This window comes from Gossypium hirsutum, chromosome A02 (genome assembly GCF_007990345.1).
Source record: "Gossypium hirsutum isolate 1008001.06 chromosome A02, Gossypium_hirsutum_v2.1, whole genome shotgun sequence".
Taxonomy (NCBI): domain Eukaryota; kingdom Viridiplantae; phylum Streptophyta; class Magnoliopsida; order Malvales; family Malvaceae; genus Gossypium; species Gossypium hirsutum.
Window position 1 is genome coordinate 95,188,375 of NC_053425.1, and position 24,097 is coordinate 95,212,471.

The window sequence follows — 24,097 nt, forward strand, 5'->3', positions numbered from 1 at the left end:
ATCTTAATATCATCGATAGCCATAAGGCGAAGATTGGCTACTTCTTGATCTTTATTGTCTGATGAATCCTCATCACTCCAAGTAGCAATATGAGCCTTAAGCTTTTGTTTACTTGACCCTCTTTTCTTCCATTGAGGACACTCAAATTTTATGTCCCGGCTTCTTACACTCATAGCATATTATAGGGTCTTTCTCTTTAGTAGATTCATTATTGAGTCCTTCTTTCTTTTGGAATTGTCTTCCTTTGTTGGATCTCATGAACCTCTTAAATCTTTTTGCAAACATTGCCATTTCTTCATCATCATCATTGTTAGATTCTTCATTCTTCTCACAAGTTGTTGATTTCAGAGCAACTCCCACCTTCTTTAGAACTTATTGGATTTCCTTTGCATTGTAGTTGATCTTCATTTCATATGTCAACAAAGAACCAATAAGCTCATCAAGGGAGAGTGAGTTGAGGTCCTTTGACTCTTCTATTGCCATCACTTTAGGTTCCCAAGATGTTGGAAGACTATTCAACATCTTCTTTACCATCTCCTTATTGGGATATGTCTTTCCAAGAGCTTTGAGACCATTGATGATATGAGTAAAGCGATCGGACATTTCATTGATTCCTTCTTCCAGTTTTGCTTTAAACAATTCATAATCAAGGGTAAGAAGACTTATCTTAGACTTCTTGACTCTACTTCTCCCTTCATGGGTGACTTCAAACTTCTCCCATATTTCTTTTTCATTGTCACACAAGGAGACTATATTGTACTCATTGCGACCAAGAGCACAAAATAGAGTGTGCATAGCCTTTGTATTTAATTGCACCTTCTTGATGTCATTTTCGTCCCATTCATTCTCTTCATTTGGGACAACAACACCTTCGACTCTCTTTGTTGGGATGGATGGCCCATTAGTAACTATCCTCCAAAATTCATAGTCGTTGGCTTGGATAAATAACTTCATTTTTTTTCTCCAATATGAGTAGTTGGTGCCATTGAATAGAGGAGGCCTCATGGTGGAATACCTTCTCCCAATATTCTGGAATTTTCCTCTGATGTCATATAGGAGAATTCTTGACTTGAGCTTCTGACTAGAAAACCTTGAGGATCTTCTTTCTTGGTGGTAAAATTGTCTCTAGAGATCTAAATCTGATGCCAATTGAAAGCTCGATAAAGTGAACTAAAAATGTCAAGAAGGGGGTGAATTGGCCTTTTAAAAATTCTGGTGAAAGTAAAGGCAAGAAAGAAATAAAGAACAAAAAGAATTTAGAGTGGTTTAGCCACAATTGCCTACTCCACTACCTTAGCTTTCCACCTCTAAGGATTCTTCCCAAATTCACTAATTTATTCAACCTTTGAGGACAAGGTTTAACCTTACAACTCCTTAATATTTCTACCCCAAATTTTAAGTTTCAAAACCTCTCGTTAAGATACAAATGAGAAAACAAATAAAAAATCCTTACAAGATAAATTTGTTTGCAAATTGAAGCACAAATATAATAAAATACACTTGAGCAAAATGAAGGAGATAAAGCTCACAAGTGTATGTAAGAAGAATATGAAAATTTAAGCTCTAAGATTGTTTGATTGATGATTTTTGCCTGAAGTACTTTTTCTTGGATATAGTAGGACTTTAAAAGATTGTATTTATACTCCCTAATAGAATTCTAGCCATTAAGAATGTTGGGGAAGTAAATATGGCCTTTGGGAATGTAAAATCAGAGCATTTATTTCACCTGCAACTTTGAGTATCGATACCTTTAAAAAGGATATCGATAATTTTTGTCATAAATGTTGATTCAGTGACCATTGGAATGAAAAAATCGATACTTCAAAAATATTTTATCGAAACTTCCTTCAAAAGGTATCCATACTGGATCAATACCTTATAGGGTTTTTGAGAAACAGAATACAAGTTTGGTATCGTTTTTAAATAAGGTATCGATTATTTTTGAAAAATATCAATACCAGGATCATGATATTGATAACTTTTAGGTTTTTGACAAAATGCCTTTTTGATCTCGATTTTACTAAGGGTATCGATTATTTTCAAAAAAATTATTGATACTAGGTCAAATGGTATCAATTCTTTTTTGCCTAAAGCATTTCTCACTTGTGAGAAAATCATTTTGATGTGTTAAAATGATTTTAACTTAATTGGGATCATTTTGACTAGGTTAAAAATAATTTCACTTGATTTTAAAATTGTTTCAAAATTTTTCTAAGATTTTATTGTAAGTATTAACAATTTTATTTCTTAGAATTCAAATTTAAAAATTTTGTCAAATTCAGCTTCTATTCAAAAACACTTTTAATTTGTTATATCAAAATCTTTTATCAAATAAAGCTTAATTTAACATCATGGAAATATTTCACCTCCTTCATTTTTCTACTCTTTTTCTCTTCTCTTCTTCATCCTGCACCTGATGCCAACCACAAACAACACATTTCTTCCCCAATAATAAAAGTAACAAATAATAATAGTTATAGCACAATCTAAGCTTTTTTATGTAATATTCTAAAAATATCTAAAAATAAAAACATATTTACTTAATTACAAACAATTAATTCAATCTAGAGGATTGAAGTATAACTCTTTTCAAGAGTTATCACATTAATAGAAGCTCCTAAATCTAACATAGCATGCTCAATTTTCTTATCACCAATAACACAAGGTAATGAAAACATACTTGGATCCTTGCACTTTTCTGGCATATTCTTTTACAAGATAGCTGACACATACTTACCACAACCTTCTCCTTTTCTTTCAACTTCCTTTTGTTCATGCACAATTCCTCCGGAAACTTTGCATACTTAGGTATTTGCTTGATAGCATCCAACAATGGTATATTAATCTCTATCTTCTTAAATGTATCCAAGATTTCTTTGTGCCAATTTTCTTTTGGTTTAGCTAACCTGCTAGGAAAAGGAGGTAATGGTTTATTAGATGAAAGAAATAAAGGAGGATTGAATTTTATGCTTGGTGACATGTTGGATGGAACGTTGATTTCACCCTCTCCATTTCTCATCTTCCTTAAGTGGAGTTGTTCCCGAGGGGATTTTCTTCTCGTTCCTAAGTGAGATTGCACTACAATTCTCCTTTGGATTTACCTCTAGCTATGAAGGTAATTTTTCCAGAATTTTGAGTCTCCAATTTACTAACTGACGTGGCCAATTGAGTAATTTGATTACCCAAATTTTGAAAGCTTCCCTTTGTTTCCTGTTGAAGTTGATGAGTATTGTTAACAAGGCTCTTAACAATATCTTTTAAAGACATACATGTATTTGAAACTTGTTATTATGTGGGAGCTTGAGACGACCTAACAAAATTATAAGGGGGATATCTTTGTTCTCCTCCTTGATTTTCGTAGCTCAAATTTGGGTGATCTCTCCATCCAAGGTTGTAATGATTAGAAAAAGGATCATACTTCCTTTGGGGTTGACTAGGAAATCTATCCAAAGCATTAACTTCTTGCACTTAATCATGTTGCAATGTAAGGCACATATTCATAGGATGTCCTTTAATTGAACATATTCCACAAGCTTTTTTCACTTGCAATTGCCTTACAGCCATTTGATGAACCAAAGCAGTTAAGTCTAAAATTTGATTTTCAAGAGTATTAAAACTTACCTCATTAACTCGCCTAATGGCTCCATTAGCTCTTGTTCCAAATCGCTGGGAATTTTCAACTATGTTTAAAATTAATTGTTTGGCTGCTTCAGGTGTCTTATTCACTAAAGCATCTCTACTTGCTGCATCAATCATACTTCTACCCATTAGTAACAATTCTTCTTAATGTTGGCTACTTTAAACACAGGGAAAATTTTCTCCAAGAATAGTCTCTTAATCTCATTAGAGAAGATAATTGAGCCAATCTTTTGCTTGATCCTGTAAAGAAAAGGGAAAAGCTCTAAGATTGATTTGTTCATCAGTCACACCATGTGGTTTCATTTTGAAGCATGCAACATGGAAATCTTTCAAGTGCTTATAAGGGTCTTCACTTGCACATCCACGAAAAAATGAAGTAAACCAGATCTTTGTCACATCCCAAAAACTGGATTAGTGTAACCAAGAGAGGTCACACCCTATTTTGGATTAAGGTTGTGAAAAATATGACAAGTAATTTAATATAATATAGTGGTTGTGTGTTTTGTATGTGTATGAGACATCCTAAGTTCAAATCTTATCTTTTAAAATTTTGTTAATTTTTAGCTCAATTCTTATCCCTAATCTTTTGACTCAAATTTTATTTCTATGGAAGTTATGACAAAATGAGTCTGTTGGTTCAGTGGTAAGGCTTTAGCTTACCATTTGGTCTCATGTTTGAGTCCGCATGTGTACAAAGTGGAAATTGTTTTTGTTTTGAACTATGAGGGAATCTGGTGGGTGGTTAATTAATGGGATTTAGTGGGATATGGGTAGTTATGAAATTATCCCAAATTATCTTTCCCACTTCTCACTCTCACGTTCTTCTCTCCCCCTATTCTCCATTTTTCTTCTTTCTTTTGTTTTCTTTTCTCCTTCTTCTTTGATTTTTGCTTGTTGTCATTCTATTTTCTTCTGTGTTCATGTGTGTGATATTTACACTTCGATCGTAGTTCAAGCATGGTGTAAGTTTGTTAAATTATTTTTCTATTATTTTTGCTTTAAATTACTCTTGAGAAAGAATTGAGTTATTGGTGTTTTAATGCTCATTCTACATTGTGATAAGTGTTCTCATGGGTTTATTTTTAGGAGCAGGGTGTGAGAATCAAAATTCTCCAGTAGAGTAGTCGTTGTCCCGACACTGTTCTTATGAAGTAAGTGTTCGTGTGTGCATATAGGGATTGATTTCTTTTAAGAAAATGGGGTGGATTTTAGGTTATTTTGTGTTTGTTAATTGATTTACTTTGGTGCCATATGTAGGATTTGGAGTGTGTTATTGTGTGGTAAACCTGAAATAACATCATGTATGTGCAATTAACCCGAAACCTCACTTGAAACTAGATAAAATTGTGAAACAATGGCTATTTTCAAAAATGCCGAGTGCCACACGATCGTGTGTCAGGCCGTGTGGTAGACCTTGTGCGTCACACGGTCATGTGGTAGGCCATGTGCCATAGAGCCATGTGATAGGCTGTGTGCCAAGTCGTGTGGAGCACACGACCATGTGTAATTAAGTAGCCTATGTGGTAGATTGTGTGCACCACACGGGCTAGGTTTTTGGGCTGTGTGGACCTTTTGGGCCAATTTGAGGCCCAATTAGGGGTAGATTAAAGAAGTCATAAATTGGGTCAATGGGCTTTATGTAAGCCCAGAAAAGCATAAGTTTCAGTAAACAAACATGGGTAAGTGTTAGAGGTATGTTAAATAAGTTCCTATAAGTATAATGATGCATTATGTTTTGCTATAAGTAGGTACGTGAGTTAGGCATAACTATTTTGTAAACCATGTGTGTTACACTTACTCTTCTATATGTTTTGATAAGCTATTCGATTTGACTATGAAATATGAACATATGGTATTATGATTCTACATGTGCATTGGGGTGGGTTTTGGTGTTGAAAGAAGTGTTTTCAGACAGTATTAATGCATTTTCAATGGTTAAACCTCAATATATGTTTGGCAGCTCAGTTACACCATTATGGGTGGCATACAACCACAACTCGATGTGATTGGATGGATGGACTCTTGTAGTCTTAACTGGTGTGATTGGTTGGACAGAGTTGATGTGTAATGGATGGGGTAAAGATCTATGTCTGCATTTATTCTGGTCTGATATGACATTCTGATATGATATATATGTTTCTAAAACTTGAAAATATGGTCTGAAATATGTTTATGAAAATATGATATTCCAATCTGAAATATGTTTTGGAAATATGACAAAATGATATGATATATGTTTTTGGTAGTACAACATTCTAATATGATATTTGTACATTATAAGTAAAATTTTGTGATGACATTTACATATGTGCTTGTTAAAGAAAATTCTATTTGTGCGCTGAGTCACACACTGGGCTTCTAGCTTTGAATGTATATACATAAATAATGGCATGTACCTAGGTTGAGTCAAGTAAATGCTATGTTTGGCCATTTTGTTACACGTCTACATCTTGGTACTTGTTGGACCTTTAGGTGTCCCAAGGTTGAATTTGATCATCTAAGTTTGTTGTTTATATGCATGGTTTTGCTTGATTGATAATTGTCCAATTATACTACGCAATTATATATGGAATGGTGTGCTTCTAACTTGTTTGCATGTGTTATCATGTGATAATTATGAGTGCATTAATTTGGTATGTTAATAGTATAGGTTATTTGACGTTTTGAACTCATTTTCATGCTTGAAACATTGTTTTTTGAACCATTTGGAATGGTAATCTCGAGACTCTATGAAGAAAAATGACCATTTCAGGTATTTCGAGGTAATGGTCTCAAGACACATTGAACGTGTCTTGAGACATCAATTGTCAAGTCTCGAAACAAGTACTACTTGGTCTCAAGATAGGTAAACTGTAACACCCCTAACCCGTGTCCATCGTCGAAACAAGGTTACGAAGCATTACTAGAATTTTCAGAACATTTACAGATAATTCATGTCAATTACTATTCATTTTCCGAGATTATTCATAGTCCCTTAAATGGACCCTCGAGGCTTAATATAAGTATTAGAATCGAGTCGAGACTAAATCGGGAACTCAGAGAATTTTTCGTAAAATTTCAAAAATTTTCCTAGATGTAGGGCACACACGCCCATGTGGTCTAGGGACACGCCCGTGCTGCAGGCCATGTTCGACCCCTTGTAACTCTCTGACTTGTACCGCACGGCCAGCAACACGCCCGTGTGAGTAAGCCATGTGATCAATTTAATTTTCAAAAATTAGGTGTAGGGTTCACACATCCAAGACACATGCCCGTGTTCTAGGCTGTGTAGCACACACTGCTGAGACACACGCCCATGTCTCTGCCCATGTGCTCAATTTTGAGCATTCTGTTTCTCAAATTTAAGATGCAGGGGACACACGGTCAAACCACACGCCCATGTGTCTACACGTATGGACAAAATAAAACCATTTCCTAACTTTATTTCTCACCCAAATTTGCCAATAACCTATACTAACACTTACAAGTATATACCAACCAATCCAAGCATTAAAACTAAGCCAATTCTAACATCTAATATGATATTTTATCATATGCAATCATGATTATAATCTTACCTTTGTTTAACTTATATGTTAAGCATAACTTGATCAACCATATTTAACAAACTTAACACATAGGTATTTGTCTTAATATAACCTTATAATTATACCAAAACAAACCATTATTAGCGATTCCAATAGCTAGTTTACAAACCACATTCATATGCCATCATAGGCCAAGTTACCTATACATGCCATTATATCAAAATAAGTTTACTATTTATACCAAAACAAGTTAGTGGATAGTGTGATGATGCTCCAACTGATCTCCAACCTTCACGAGCTTTCGAGCACTATAAAATAGAGAAAATAAAACCTAGTAAGTATTATATGCTTAGTAAGTTCGTATAACAGGAATTAAAACTTACCATTCATATTTAATTATATTAAGCATACAACTAACATGCTTTCATCATTTTGACAAGTTTACCTAAACACATACACTCAATCAAACAAGTTAGCCAAATAATACATTTATACATCAAATAAACATAGATGAGCTCATCATATAATCCTCCATCAAATAATTCAGAATTATTCAGGACATATTTCTATTTATTTCATCATTTTCTCATGTCAAATGTTTTTTCCGTTGAATTACTGAAATATTGATGAATACTTAAATAGTACACTCAAGGTGTACCTATCTATAAATCGTCAATTCTTATTCAAGGAGCATACTCTCAAGCCACATATCAGGATGCTCAAACGAGCCATGTAATCATATAACAGAACACTTATCTGAGCTAATCAAGAAACTCATAAGAGTTTTTACTCTGGAAGCTCATAGAGCCTTTCAGATATCTCCAAAGAGATAATATCAGGGAGCTTTGGATAAGGTAACAGAGACTCTGGAAGCTCATAGAGCCTTTCAAGTATCTCCAAAGAGATAATATCAGGGAGCTTTGGATGAGGTAATAGAGAGTTCAAGCGAGCTTAACAGGACGCTCATGAAGAGTTACGTTTGTGTCCGCATTATATGCAGGATCACAACCGATCGTATGTCAGGACACTCACAAAGAGCTGCGGTAGTGCGCAACACATTCTAAATCACTACCGGTTAGGATGCTCGCAGGAACAACATATCAGGATGCTCGAGAGGCTATATCGGGATTACTCGTCCAAGCTAAATCCCTTTTGCAACATATGTAGAATCACATTCATATATGGGAAATCACATGTATCCATCGATTTTCATTATTCAAACGGAACTTAACATTTTAATGACCTTTCCTATCAAGTAATCATTCATATATTTATAACATTCATATGGTCACATAAACATTTACTTTATTCAAATTAAATATAACATTCAATTTAAACATGTTAATATACATAAAAAAGTTACACGAACTTACCTCGATAATAATTCGTACAAGAAAACCTCCTAATTCGAAACTTTCTCTTTTCCTCGATCTAGCTTTGAATTTGTGTTATCCGGATCTATATAAATGAATTTAATCATCAATTTCTCACATTTCATATTCTATTGAACTCAATTTACATCCTAGCCAAAATTACCATTTTGTCTCTAAACTTTCCATAAATTCTAATTTCGTCCCTAGGCTCGAAAAATGAAATTCATGCAATTTACTCCTTATTCCAAGCCTAACCGAAATTTCAATATAAAATTTACAGCACATGTGTTCTATAAAATTCAGAATTTTTCTTAAATTTTCAGAACTTTATAATTTAGTCCCTAAATCATAATTTCATCAAAATTCACTCTGTAAAAGTTGTTTATCTATCAACAACCTTTCATTTTCTACCATAAATTTCAAATTTTTAGCATATTCATCCATGACAAAATTTCTATACTTTGATAACTTTTCAAATTAATCCCCCAAATAGATAGATTAAACTATCCCGGTTTCAAAAATATAAAAATTACTAAAAACGGGACATGAATACTTACCCAATTAAGCTTGATTAATTTCTTCTCTCTCTCCTAAGGTTTCCATGCAAATTTTGGGGAAGATGATATAAAATAAGATGATATTTCTATTATCATCTTTTAATTATTTTGATTTCCAATTTAGTCCTTACCCTTTTTCTAAATTTCCATGGATAATTCATCAAAAATATCTACTAACTTTTCTTTAATGGTCTAATTACCATATAAGGACCTCAAGTTTTGAATTCCATAGTTATTTGATCCTTCTAGCTTCTAGAATCCAACTTTTACATTTTATGTAAATTGGTCCTTTCCGTAATTAAGCACATAATCGGTAAAATTTTCTTATCAAAATTTTCATATAAAATTCCTATCGTAATACGGGCCATGCAATAGTATTAAAATAAATTTTCTTTTCAACTCAGATTTGTGGTCCCTAAACTACTGTTCCTATTTCACTAAAAATAGGTTTACATAAACTTGAATGTAGGGTTCAAAACAAGGAAAGCATGTCTTGAGACATGACTCACAATGTCTTGAGAGACTTAGTTAAATTTTGATAGTTGAGTTTGGATTCGAGTCTTGACTTCGTCTTTGACCCTGAGTAACACCGAGACGTGACTAATAAGGCTGTTAGACATTTATAATGCATGATTATATACTTGTAATAGAAAAATGTTTTGAATTACACCATGATTACATGCTTAAATTATTTATTAATTTAATCAAGATAATCTAAATTGCATCAATAACGTAACGTGATGTCACACATTTAGATTCGATAATTAAATAGAGTATGAGGTGACACAATAAGACATCCAATTTCGAAAAAGTAGATAGGATGGAACTTTAAAATTCAAATGATTAGGATGGCAAGGAGTTTTATCGAGACTAATAAATTGGTTATTTAATTGATAAAACATTACCAACTTGAAGAGAGAAAAATTAAGTGAATTACACTTTATTTGTTGGAGAGAACTATGTTATTAAGTGTATAGTCATTGTACCTATTAAGTGATTAAATGAGTGGATAATAACGTTTATTTATATTTAAAAGGTTTAATAAAAAATATTTTTTTGTATTTTTTTGTGTTTATTACATAGAAAATAGTTTAGTTAACAGAAAATTACTTACATGTCAATGTAAAATAAGCCATTTTTCTTGTAAAATTACTTACCCTTTAAAAAAGCGCAAGTCATTTTCTAGAAAGAGTTGGTAATTTTATTTTTATATAAAAATTAACTTAAATCAAGCTTAATATTATTATATTATAAATAATTTTTATTTTTACTTTTATTTTTAAAAATATTAATATATTAATATAAAATATTATATTTTTCAATATTATTAAATATACATATTTAATTATTTATATTTCGATATATAACAAATTATTAATATAATTAATATAATTTATTATTTTAATAAATTAATATTTCAATTTTATTTTAACAATAAATTTTAAAAATAATAATTTTAAATAATATTCTTCACATATTATTGAAAATATTCAATATTAATATTTTAATAATAAATGTTTTGTAGTATAAAGGTTAAAATATGTCATAAGTCTATGTACTATTCACAAATTTGCAATTTATTCTCTATACTTTTATTTTTAAGAATTTAGTCCCTCTACTTTTTAGATTTGAAAATCAAATCCAATTATTGACATTATTAAAAAAAATTGTCAATTTTGTTGATGTCACATTTTTAAATAAAAAATACTCACTTAGTAGTCATGTAACTAAAAAATGACATTGTAATCAATCTGAATTTCACAAAATATTCTTAATATATGCAAAAATAATGTAAAATATAAATTTATAGATATAAAATAAACTCGATTAAACAATGAGAAAATAAAAAATAAAAAAACTCAAATGTATGTTTGTTTCATTAAAAACAACTTTTATAAAATAATTTCAAGAAATATGTCAAACAAAATAAAATATTTTACACAGATTTATCCAAACACCAGAAAATATTAATTTTTCCAAAAAAACAAATTATTTTCCAGAAATCATTTTTCGAAAACCATTTTTAATAAAACAAACAGTGCAAAGGTGAAGTTGCAACTTAAAGAAAAAGGGCTTGAGCTTAAATCATTGTTCTTTGTACCTTAGTGAATTAGTCTTTTGAGTAAGGTTTTTGTAGACGTAGATTAAATTCGAATCATGTTAACAAAATTAATGTGCAAAATTTCCTTCTGTGTTGTTTCAATTATTGTGACCACAGCTCTTATCACAACATAATTAGATATAATTTTAGATATATAAGTAAAAAATATGTACTAAATATAATTATTTTATTTGATTATGGTAATTCTAATTTTTTTTAACATTTTATTTATTTTATAATTTTTAGTCTTATTAACATAATAGTTCATATTATTTTTATATACTCGGATAAAAGTTGAATATAATTATTTTGAGTATTTCATCCTTTTAATAAAAAACAAAATATAATTTTAAAAAATAAATAAATTAATATTTTTAAATATCTTCTTATTATATTCAACATTCTTTTTGAAAATTTAGTCTTAAAGGTTCATCTGTTTCACATAAAATTATGTATGGAAAATGTTTTCTTAATTTTCTCGTATTTATTTTATAAAAAATAATTTGATCAATTGAAAATAACTTGATAAATAGAAAATAATTTGTATTCAACAAAAAATAAACCTCTTTTTAAAAAATTGATTTACGCTTTTAAAAAACAAAAGACATTTTTTTGAAAATGAGTTCTTTTATGAATATTTTTTTTTATAATTTACCTTAAAACAATCCTAAGACTATTATATTATTATTTATTTATTTTAATTTTTTAAAATTTTAAAAATATTAATATATCAATATCAAATATTATAATGTTCATATTAAATATTAATGTAATTTATTATTTTATTAAAGTATTTAATATTGTAAGTTTATTTTAATAATAATTTAAAAAATATTCTTATTGAAATATTTATATTAATATTTTAATAATAAATATATATTAAAATTTATAAATATTTAATAATAAATATTTTATAGTATGAAATGTGAATATTAATTATATAAAAATGAGTATTTGTTTAATTTATACTTAGCTTCAATTATTTCATCTAACTTTAACTTGTCACATTGATTCTCATATATGTAATATATATAATTTAAATTAAGTTTTAATTAGATATTATTTATTATTAAGTTTATATAAGATATTAATTATTTAAATATATTATCTTATTATAAAATAAATTCCGATTCTACTATAATATTTTGTAGCAAATATATTTATGATAGGTTTGTTTCACTAAAAAATAACTTTTAAGAAAATAATTTTAAAAAAAATATTTTAGACAAAATCATCTAAATATAAAAAAAATATTAATTTTTACAAAAATATCATTTCATTTTCCTGGATTGATTTTTTAAAAGCTATTTTTAATAATCTAAATTAAAATTAAAAATTTGAAAATTATTATTTCAATAAAAATAAAAATTTTCAATACTTTAGAGATCCAAAATTCCATGTGAAGTGTAAAAAATTATGGAGAAATTACTCTTAAATTAAACATTATTTTTTCCATTAGAAAATAGTTCTATTCATCCTTCTTCCTTAATTTGGTTTTTCAAAAATAATCCAAAAATCCTCAAAATTTCTTCACCTACCTCTCTAGATTTGAGGTTCCTGTCTTTGGTCGACGCGTGCACTGCACGTACCATATTCCCAATATTTTTGTTTCAGGCTACAAGCATTCAGATAAGTCCCAGTTCCATATTCGAACTTGTGGCATCCGAATAACCTCTCCTTAAAAAAAATCTCTCCAAAAAAATATTCCTAATTCCCTTTCTTTTTCTAGCATTGAAAATTCTGATAAAATTATTATGAGGCTTCAGCTTAGCAATCTCATTATATTTGCAGATGGAAGGCAATGATAATTCCACTTCTAAGGTATTCTTTGTTTTTTCTTTTTCTTTTCCAAGTTTTAGTTTTGATGAAATCTTTTGACTTCCAAAATATGTATTTGACTTAGTGGCATAGCTTTTTATCATCCAAATAAAACCCTTTGACTTCATCTTCTTTACTGCTTAATTTTTCTTTTTATTTGTGCACAACTGAACTCTATTACTGGGTTTGGTTTTTATGTGACTGTTAAAATTTGTGATATTTTAAATGTTAGAAGTTAAGATAGAACTGTTATGGTTGGTTTTGGAAATTATGTTTAAAATAAAACTCTTTAATGGAGTTGGAGAGCAAAGTTAAATGCTTAAAGGAAAAAGTGAAAAATTAGAAGGGGGAAAAATTATGATGGGTTTGTTTACTTTATGGAAGAAGAAAATGCTAATGGATTGGTCGAATTCATTATAGTATCATTTCCAATTTTTATTTTTTTTTAGGAATTGTCAATTTACATTTTGTCATAGATTGAGTCTAAGTTAGCAATTTCTTTTTCTTGGAAATTAAGGTGTGGAAAAGCATTACACCATTTCTAATTTTGTTTGATTATCATGAATGAGATTCACTTTCTTATGTAAAATGATAGCAAGTAACAAATTCTACCTTTTTATGGTATTACGTGGATTTGAAATTCCTAATTATTTGGTCAGTGCATTGTGTAAAAAATTAAGTCTGTGAAAGTTGTTTTTGCAATGCATTTATAGACTATGTTGCTCAAACTCTTCATTCTTCTTGAAGTACCCATGTCTAACACTCGTGTCCGACCCATGGAAGTGGGATATAACCTCTAAGATCCGTCAAATAGATGGAGAACCTTAGAAAGGTCTTACCATAACCGCGTCACACACTCACACTCTATTCCAAGTAACATAGTTTATAGATTACTTTTTTGAGGGAAACTATTGAGTTTTTTCAGTGACTTAAATCTAGAAAAAGTGGTGCTATATAGTTTTCTGCAATCTTTTACTGGACTCATTTCTGAATAGACAGTGCTATCGTATTGCAACAGCATGTGGTGGTAAACATGTTTTCATTTACCTCAAAAGTAAACTTTGTACACTATATTTGTGTCTGTTCTTTATTGCTTTATTGGTTTAGAGAATGTCTTGAGGCAGTAGCCATTAAAATTTGTCGGTGTATATTCATTTTAGTATAAATGCATTGCATTGGATCTTCTGATGATAATATTTGCATTGATTATGTCTTTTCTTATCCTTCACATTGATTGTTTCCTGTGATGTAAAGCTGCAGTAGAAATTCCTTTCATCAATTGAAATACTTTAATGCTTTTCTAGACTTGGCAATTTTGGATACGAAACAACCACAAAACATGGGAGAAATATATGAAACATGGCACAACATGAAAAAAAATACAAACACCACACAAATGCATGAATGTGTCATTCTATTAACCGCAAATCGTTAAAGTGTCAATTTTATATGAATATATAACACCTTAAGCACAATTACGAGTTATGACATGGGAAAATAGTACAAACGTGACATGAATACATGGATTGCCAGGTGGCACCTGGTTTTATTAGTTCATTTATACATATATTTTCATAGTAGCTCTTCCTCCCCTCCCCCCCCCCTCCTACTTTTCCTTCCCCTTTGTTTATGGGAATGGGGATGACTGTTAAAGTAATTTTTTTTTTATAGATTAGTGTTAATGCTGTATTGCGTGGTAATTTCTTTAATAGTAACAATTACTAATTTGTGTCCCCTTATCTAGTTATTTCAAACAAGGGGTTGTTGTGCAACAATCTGTGTTAGTTTTGGACATTTTAACCAGCATGTTTTCCATATGCTAATTGTCCCTTTTTTCCTGGATGTAGTGAGTATTTGTTTCATTTTATGCTATAGTTATGTCAGCATGCATCTGATAAATACTTCTGATTTCTATTCAAGGATTACTACAAAATTTTGGAAGTAGATTATGATGCAACTGATGAGAACATCAGGTTAAGTTACCGGAAGCTTGCACTGGTCAGTGGTCTCTTTCTCTCTCTTCTCTCCCCCTTTCCGTAACCATATCTTTTATTTCTTGCCATTGCTTCATGCATAGGCTTTTACATTTTTGTTTTATTTAAAACTTCCTTTATTTATTACAATTGAATTGACTAGAGAACATTTTTATTATGTTGTTGCAGAAGTGGCATCCAGATAAGCACAAGGGTGATAGTGCTGTTACTGCAAAATTCCAAGAGATAAACGAAGCTTACAACGGTAATGCTTCTGCTTGGCTGGAATAAAAACTCTCTCTCTTTTCCATATGATTCCTTTATATTTGACTGCAACTCAATCATCCCACAATCATGCTTTCTCACCCAACTGTATAAAGAAATGTTATGCTGATATATTATGATCTTATCATTATATCCTTTTGCAGTGTTAATCGATCCTGATAAGCGCTTTGAGTATGATTTAACTGGAATATATGAAATTGATAAGTATACTTTGAGGGTAAGAATTTACATTAACCTATAGTCTAGAATTATCAGCATAGTTTTCTTTAGGTTAATCAGTTGATTCCACATTATAATGGTCTGGGTAACTGTAATTGTGATGCAGGAATATCTTGCCAGATTTAAGGGAATGATTCTTACCTGCAATGGGCTTGGTATTAGTCATACATCAACATGGTAATTCTTTTAGCTGTCTTAAATTTTGTTTCCCCTTTTTTTTTTTTTTTGGATTGGGTGGGGGGGGGGGAGGGGTGCATGTAGGGGATATTCTGTAGAATAACTCTTTTATGTAAAACCTCAGACAAAAGGACCATTCTAGTATCTTCTTTTTACTCGATTTTCACCTAATCATTGTGAGGAGCCCTTTTCTTAATATGTTTTAATCTTTCCAATACTTAAGATATTGACTTAGCAAATTTGAGTTTGACAGAATTATTGCTTTTACACCTGGATCAAAATTTTGAGGACCTTGTATATGACACTTAGGATAGGTTCCAACGCTTTCCTATTGATGCTTATAAATACAGTCAACTCTCTTTATAACAACTCCATTTGTTTGCCAAAATTTTGAATGTTGTAAACAATATTTGAGATTCAAATCATATTTAAATATTTTTGTAGATTTTCAAATTATAATCTATAATATATTAATAATATTAATTAATGAGATTTAGATCATGTATTTAATAGAACTGAAAAATATAATTCCATTTATTAAAGATTGTTTTCATTTAATAAAATATTATTAATATATTTTTATATAAAATTTAAACATTTTATGGAAATAATATCTTAACTAAAGTATTTTTTTTTTTACCTAGGAATAGAACTATTTTTTACTAAAATTTGAGACAAGAGGCTGTTATAGAGTACTTTAGTAAAGAGTATACTTTATGGTTGTTATAGATGAAAAGCTGTTATAGAGGGTAAGAATAAAACTGAAAAAATCAGTTCTGCTACAAACTTGTCTGTTATAATGAGACCCTGTTATAGAGGGTGACTGTTATAGTGAGGCTGATAGTCTAAGTGTATGATAGAAAATAATGGTGGTTGATGACAATATGAATGCCATGCGGAGAAGCAGGAGCACCTGTATGACTATAAAGCTTAGAGCTGGTGTTTGAAGACTTGCAAACATATTGGCCTAACTCTAGAGTCAAGGACTTTTTAGTTCCAATTTTACCATACGGTTCATAATCAGTGGAAGTGCTTGAAGTTAAAATTGTTTCAATGCTTGTTCTTCCTGTTCCTCTCCCTTTCAAATTCCCCCAAGGTTTCTGCTCTTGTAGTCGAGTCTATTAATTCAGTGGTTTCCGTCTTCTTCTTCACTATTTCTGAATTCAGTGGCAGTAATCTTATCACTGCCAGAAATTAGACCTGCTGTGCAGCTTTTAAAAGGCTTTTGGTGATCAATACATTAGCATCTTTGGTCAGCGACGTGATTAGGTGCTGTTGTCTCACATTTATTAAGTTTTGGGTTTTCTGTGGTTGGGCCTCTCAACTATTTTCAATTGATTTTAGGTTAGACGTTAAGTTGATTCTGGAGACCCATATATTAGCATCTCTTTTTGTTTCTGCCTTACCCAGGTGAGATTGTCTATGGTGTAGGCCCTTGTTGAGCTATACGTCAGGGATGGTGTTATCCCTAGTCTATCGAGTATTGAGTTTCTTATGGTCTTATTTTCCAAGTTGGGTTTAGGGTTTAGGGTTTAGGTTAGACATGTTAATATCCTTGGCTGTGGTGTACTAATATCCTTATATGTTAATGCAGGACAGAACAACTAACAGACAGAAATGAATTTGCTGAAGAAGGTTAGCTCTTGTTTACAATTTACAAAGACTGCCATGCTTATTTCTGAGCGACTCAGGCCCTGCGAGTGACAGGGCCACTGTATGAGTAACGATATGGATCTTTTTTTCTACTTGTCGAACCTGAAAATGTATCTCATCTTCTCAGTATTATTACATCTGTAATCGAAATGAGTATTCCTCAAGTAAGGAGATATGTAATGGTGATGGTGATGTTGAGATGTGTTCCAATGAGGCATCATTTATAGCTTGTATGAGTTTGATAGCGTAACCAAATGTATAATTGATATAATATAGACATGAGAGCTGTAATTATAGAGAATATCATTCATAATTTATTAGGTCCGCAAGCGAAGTATACTATCTATACAATATAATAATGCTGTCGATGAAAGCTACTATTTTCCCTTTCAAATATTCATTGTTCTGTCTGTTATTATGTTTGTTGGATGTTTGCTTTCGAAATAGAGTAATGCTTTTGTGTATGAACAACAGAGGCATGAAAGAGATGAGAGACAAAAGAGAAACAATGGGTGCATGGCGATGGCAGTTATGTGGTTGAATAAATAGAAAGAAGGGATAGACATGAGAGAGAGGAGAGGGAAAATAAAATGATTAAAAAATAAATTGGGCAATAGTTATTCAATAATATTAATTTATACAAATTAAATAATTTATTATAGAATTTATATATTTAAAAATTTTGTAAACATATTTTTATAGTTTTAAAAAATAATATACTTCATTAGTTTTAAAAAATTATAGAGATTATTATTGTTTCATTCCAGGGTTAAAAAAAAAGAAAGAATATTTTACATTTATTACTCAACTATTCTACAATACTTCTTATCAACCAAATAATAGTTTATTAATCTTAATCTGATGCCTACCAAACATTTAATACTTATTTTTATTTTTATTTCATTCCCACAAAATAATTATTACATTCTTTTTTATTTGAACCAAACATACTATTAATTTAATAAGTGGTTGCTGCTTTTTTCTTTTTATAAAATACGGTTGCATCTCACCCAATGTATCTATTTGATGGACCCTATTGAAAAATAAAATTAATTTTGCTTAGTGCAAACTTGTGAATCTGGAAGGGCATGAAATCTCATATTTAAAATATAATATTCTTACCCTAACACTAAAAAGTTATAAATCTTATAGTAAAAACTATACAAGTGGGTTATAAAACAAAGTATAATAAATCAAATAGAATGAATTATTTAGGGAAATGTTATTATCAAAGCATGCTTTTTAAAAATAAATAATGCAACAAAGAAGAAAGGTGCCCTTTGGAGAACAAGAAAACTAAACTTCATTTGAGTTGAGGGTTGGTATCAAAAGGGTAGTGTTACAGTTTTATATATTATACGCAAAGTAAATTATAATTAAAGCATTATTTTTTAAATTTAATAAAAATAAGTGTAAGTTGGTTTTTAAGAATTAATTCTCGATTGGTCAAATTATTTATTATTTTTTATAAGTTTAAGGGAATCATTTAAAGGTAAAAAGATTTCTCTAGCCTCTCTTAGTTTCGATATTGAGCAAGTTAATCTCTCTTCTAACTACTACAACAATTTAGTCTCTGACAATTTTGAAAGTGAGCAACTAAGAATAATTAATCACAACGTTTATTTTTTCTATCAATTTATCAAACATTTAATTGGTATAATAACAAATTTAACCTTAAACATTTATAAATTCTGTCATTTTGGTACTAAATCTAGAAAGTCAACAAAATTTAGCCTTCATTGGATATCAAAAATTTTAAATTCAGTACCAGATTGACAAATTATAAAAATGTTAAAAGTTAATTTTTTAAATTTTTTTAATTAAGATAAAATTCAGAAATGTGTTAACTTAGGGGTTATTATACAAATTAAAAATAGAATAAATTGATGAAGGAAGTGAACACTCCTTAATTGTTTATTTTCAAAATTGAAAGAGATTAAACCTCTGTCTTTTAAGAAGAATTAATTTATTAAAAGAGATAAAAAAATTTATGGTTATAAATTTATTATTCATTACTTTCATGTTACTTGCAAATAAATTAATCATATTGTGGAATAAAAAAGCATTAGCCAATGTAGTAATAGCTTTGACACTTTCAAGGTCTAAGCATGCTTCCCTATTATTAAAGTATAAAGATCAGTACCAAAAGTTAATATGCACTTTGAAAGGTTCAAACAACATTAAGCATAGTTAAATAATTAAATGATATAAAAAAATCATTTAACCTTAAATCCTACATCTTTATTCTTAAGGTATACATCAATATGTTTGAAAACTCTTTGGGAATTCCTTTTAAATTCCTTTTAAAAAACACTAACTCATAAAAAATTATAAATATGGATTAAAAATTCTATCCTTTCTATAATAAAAAAATAATATTTATATTTTTAATTAATTCATTCTACAAAAATTTCTCTCAAAAAGCAAACAAACAATTAATAAATAACAAGCACATGCATTCATAAGTATCATAGAAATAAAAAATATATATTAGGGTGAAATTATGTTATTAATTTTTGTATCTTTACATAAGTACTTATATTTTAATCTAGTTAATTTTAGTTTCTACATGTTTTGAATTAGTCAAATTTAATTTTTGTAGTTTTTAAAATTTGAAATTTCAATCTTGACCCAAATGGTAGCAATTAAATATGTTTGGTTAAATTTTACTATTAGTCTCACACTATGCTTAAAGTTGCAGATTTAATTTACATTCTCAAATAGGATCATTTTCAGTCATTATATTTTGGAATTTCAAAATTTTAATCTTGACATAAACGGTAACCTTTAAACCATTAATCGATTTTTTTTTGTGAGTAATATGTTAGCTAGCTCTCTCTCTCCAATAACCACTTTTGATTACAACATTTTATTATAATAGTTAAGTTAATTATAAAATTGATATTTTATATTTTATTTTTACCATTTATAACAATTTTTCATATAAATCAACAACAGCTATAAACTATGAACTCTTTATTAAATTAATTTTCTATAATAATCTTTTGCTTAAAATTTTAGTAAAATCACTTCTATTTTTAAGCGAAATAAAAATCATAAAAAATTAATTAAGATATTACTTTTATAAAATATTCAAATTTTACATTGAAAAATCTATTAATCATATTTTATTTAATAAAATTAATCTTTAATTAAAAATTTTAAATTTTACATTAAAAATGTAAATAATTATAATGTGAAAAAATAATAATTTCAAGATTTCAATACTAAACTTAAAAAAAAAAAAAAACCTTCAATCACTACTAAGGAGGCATTAGCATACAATTTTCTTATTACCTATTGTTGAGAGTTGAATCACAAAAAATAAATATATTATTTAACAATTATATTATAGATGGAGTTAAAAAAATAAATTTTAAAAGATAATTTTTTTTGAAGTTAAAGATAAATAACTTTTAAATTTCCACATTTAGTTCATACATTTTACAATTTTTTACCTTTTATCATTTTAATTTAGAATTATATACTTTTATATATTAGAATGAAAAATAATATTTATACTATTATTTAAATTTCTTATTGAATTTGATGTCATAGGTAATCGGGTATAACTCAACTAGAAAAATATTAAAATACATTTTCTATTAAATTATTATTATTATCATTATTATCATTATTATTGTCTTGATAGTGTTTTTATCTTTTTTATACTTTTATATAATCTTTAAATAAAAGAATTGAATATTTAATAAATTTATAAATAAGTCTTTCACTATTACTCCAATAATAATTATTAAGTAAATTTTAAAAGATTAATTTTTTTACATAAATTGTTTTCTTTCACCTACATTGTGTATATATAAATAATGGCATTGATTGAGTTGGTGCCACAAATTAAATGGATACCAACTCAAAGAAAAATTTAATGGTAAACGAAGTAATGAGTTAGAGAAAATTTGTAATTATGGAATTTGAAAGTGTAAATTTTGTTTAATGGAAAGTAAATCTCAAACATTCTAATAAATTTATATTCTATAATTTAAGAGTATAAATTTCATTTCTTATATTTATTTCTTCGATGTCTCGACCCTTTATTGCACATCATTAACATAGGTAGAAAATTGCTTTATGATGTCTCACTTCTTAGTATGGCTTGTTTCGTATGTTGGTTGCAAGTGTTGGTTGTTCTTTCAAGGACAATCGATAAAATGGGGCAAATATCATTTTTTTTTGTACCAACTGGAAATATTTTTGGCTTTAGTTGGGGTCTTAAGTGTAACACCCCCTAACTCGAGTCAACAACAACCTCGATTAGATGTGCTACATTTGACACTTAGAGGTGTCTCCGGTAATACTATTGGTGAACTATATCTGTCTATCGATCAGATGATATTAATGGCACTATATAGGTGAATTATGACTCTATCAATAATTTTGGGCTCAATTATTTGGTTTATCTATGTTTAGAAAGTAAGCTATGAAGTATCAGTACCTCTAAGGGAAGTAATGATATAAGTCTACATGTGGGTATCGATACCCACCCATTGGGTACCGATACCTAGATCCTCTAATTTTCTAATTTTGATTCGATGTTTACCAATATTGATACCTAATCTAGGGGTATTGATACTTGAGTCCCAAGTAGCGAGATTTCAAGGGCAAGTCTCATTACCATATTGCTTTAAAAATGAATTTTAGCTACTGAATTAGATGTATTGATACCATTACCCTGGTATTGATACTTAAGTGCAACAATGCACAAGAAAGGTTATTGTAATGTTTATTTGCTTGCAAGAAAAGTCTCTATTGACTTGAAAAACACTTCAACTTTATAGGAAATTACTTTAATGGCCTACATAATGCTTCCAATTCTCACCTAGACGAGTTCATCTATAAAGTCAAATAAGAACATAACAAATTATCCAACCTGAGGTATAATAAAAACCTATTTCATGGTCCATACTACTAGATAATCATCAATACTTTAAAACACTAATATGGCATACAAAAATTCCACCAAAATGACCGCGCTTAACGGCAAGACAACACCCATCCTAAGATTCAAACATTGTAATGCTCCAAAAAAATTGGCATCAAATTTTGTGTTGATCCAGGATAAGCTTGGTAAAGTTCTTAAATAATTTATATCATATCAATTTTTTTCAACATTTCTTCAATTTCTTCCATCAAAATCATTGAATCGAGATTAATAAATGTTATTTTGTTGAGAACTTACGTATTAAAGGAGAATTTTTTGATTGGATGGGTGAAAACTCAAATTCTTTTCTTTCTCATTATCGTCAAATTCTTGTTAGAGAAGAAGAGGAGAAGGAGAGCTTGGTTTTTGGTGCCTTCTCAATAAGTTCTGGGTAAGGATAAGAGTATTTAAAAGGAATGAAAATCAATATAGAATCTATGAGAGAATAGTTTTGTGATCTTTGGGTAAAAACTATTTGGGTTTTTCAATGTGGTAGTGAAGAGCAAAGTTGGCTACATCATTTGCAGTATTTATATTTAATTATATCGTTTAGAGTATTTCTATGATTGGTTTTGTTAGTAATTTGCGTATTGAATTTTGATTTGAAGCAAAAGAAGTGGGAAATTTGTCAAAAGCTAAGGGCAAAGTGATTGCTCGAGAGATTTAACTAATAGATTGTTGGAATATCAATTTGTGTCATTTAAATTTTGATTTGTACATGTAGTGTGTGGTAATATGCTTGCTTAGGACATTAGAATTTATTAAAACTAGATAATTTGGTTATTGAATAATATGATAGAGTTTTGAATTACTACCAACATGAAATTGCATGTTCTTAATTGTATCTATTGATTCTCGTATTAAAATAATGAGACAATTATTTGTCAATAAATTGATAGTCCTTATAACATTATAGAAAGCTTATCAGGTATAGTTAGCATGACATAGCGTATATAGAGCTCTTTAATTATGTGTTTATGCGGGTTGCTTATGCGTTTAGGAGTATTTGTTACGCTTTACGCACTCACAAGGTAAGGTTGGCTAAGATGTGCTTTGCATAGATCAGAGTAACATAAACATTATATTGTGTCATTGCACCTTGCCTATTGCTGGGGTTTGATTTGATAATTGTGTATCCAATATGACTTCCATAAATGTTTATATGGGCTAAATAATAAAAACTATAATATATAATGGAAACTTTTTTAATAATTTAAATTTGATTTTCATTTATGCAAGTATGTTTTCTTTATGAATTGATTGTAGAATGCATGTGAGTTAGCCTCTCTCTATGACATTTTAGAATTTGGATGGACACCACTAAGCGTTTCACTCGACATATCAAACTGTTTGTTCCTTGTCCAAATTTAGATAAGCCGAGAAGTTCATGATTGTGTGTTATCGCCTTATAGTCTCCACACTTCCTTTTCATAAAGACTTTCTTAGTTTTGCTTAGTTATGACATGTACCTAGGACATTCAGTACTTTGAGTCTTTTTATTTCGTTTATAATGGTTTGCCTAATGGACATATTGGTACACATTAGCTTGGACATTTTAGTTTATTAGTACAATGTTTCTTTAATTTTTTGATTGAGAGTTTTGAATTGTTTTAATATTTTATAAGCTAGAAATTTTACTTAGGATACCAAAATGTGTATTTGTATTGTTTAATTAGCATGTTTTGAACTTATTTTGGGATGTCAAATGTGATGAAATGGTTTTGGTTGCATGTATTACACGTATCAAGACAAGATATATACATCCAAAGTGGTGACGACTTCCTAATTTGATGCAGCTTGTAACATGCTTCCTCTTTCTTAAGAATAGACTACCTA

General features: G+C 29.3%; 2 protein-coding genes across 4 annotated transcripts; one reads left to right on the forward strand and one right to left on the reverse strand.

The window, feature by feature from the left end:
• Positions 1 to 372: 372 nt before the first annotated feature.
• LOC107952347 (uncharacterized) lies at positions 373 to 954 on the reverse strand. Its single transcript, XM_016887608.1, has one exon. The coding sequence runs from the start codon at positions 952 to 954 to the stop codon at positions 373 to 375; it is 582 nt and encodes a 193-aa protein (XP_016743097.1).
• An 11,717-nt stretch (positions 955 to 12,671) lies between these two features.
• On the forward strand, positions 12,672 to 17,716 carry LOC121213055 (dnAJ-like protein slr0093). Of its 3 annotated transcripts, none has more exons than XM_041086220.1 (6): positions 12,672 to 13,018; positions 14,936 to 15,013; positions 15,178 to 15,253; positions 15,417 to 15,490; positions 15,599 to 15,669; positions 17,269 to 17,716. In XM_041086220.1, coding segments are annotated over exons 1-6 (330 nt in total). In that variant the 5' UTR covers positions 12,672 to 12,988; the 3' UTR covers positions 17,270 to 17,716. The 3 variants fall into 3 exon arrangements, with proteins under 3 accessions (XP_040942154.1, XP_040942152.1, XP_040942153.1); XM_041086218.1 differs by having other exon boundaries at positions 12,676 to 13,018; positions 17,264 to 17,716; XM_041086219.1 differs by lacking the exon at positions 12,672 to 13,018 and adding an exon at positions 13,588 to 14,069 and having other exon boundaries at positions 17,264 to 17,716.
• Positions 17,717 to 24,097: the final 6,381 nt, after the last annotated feature.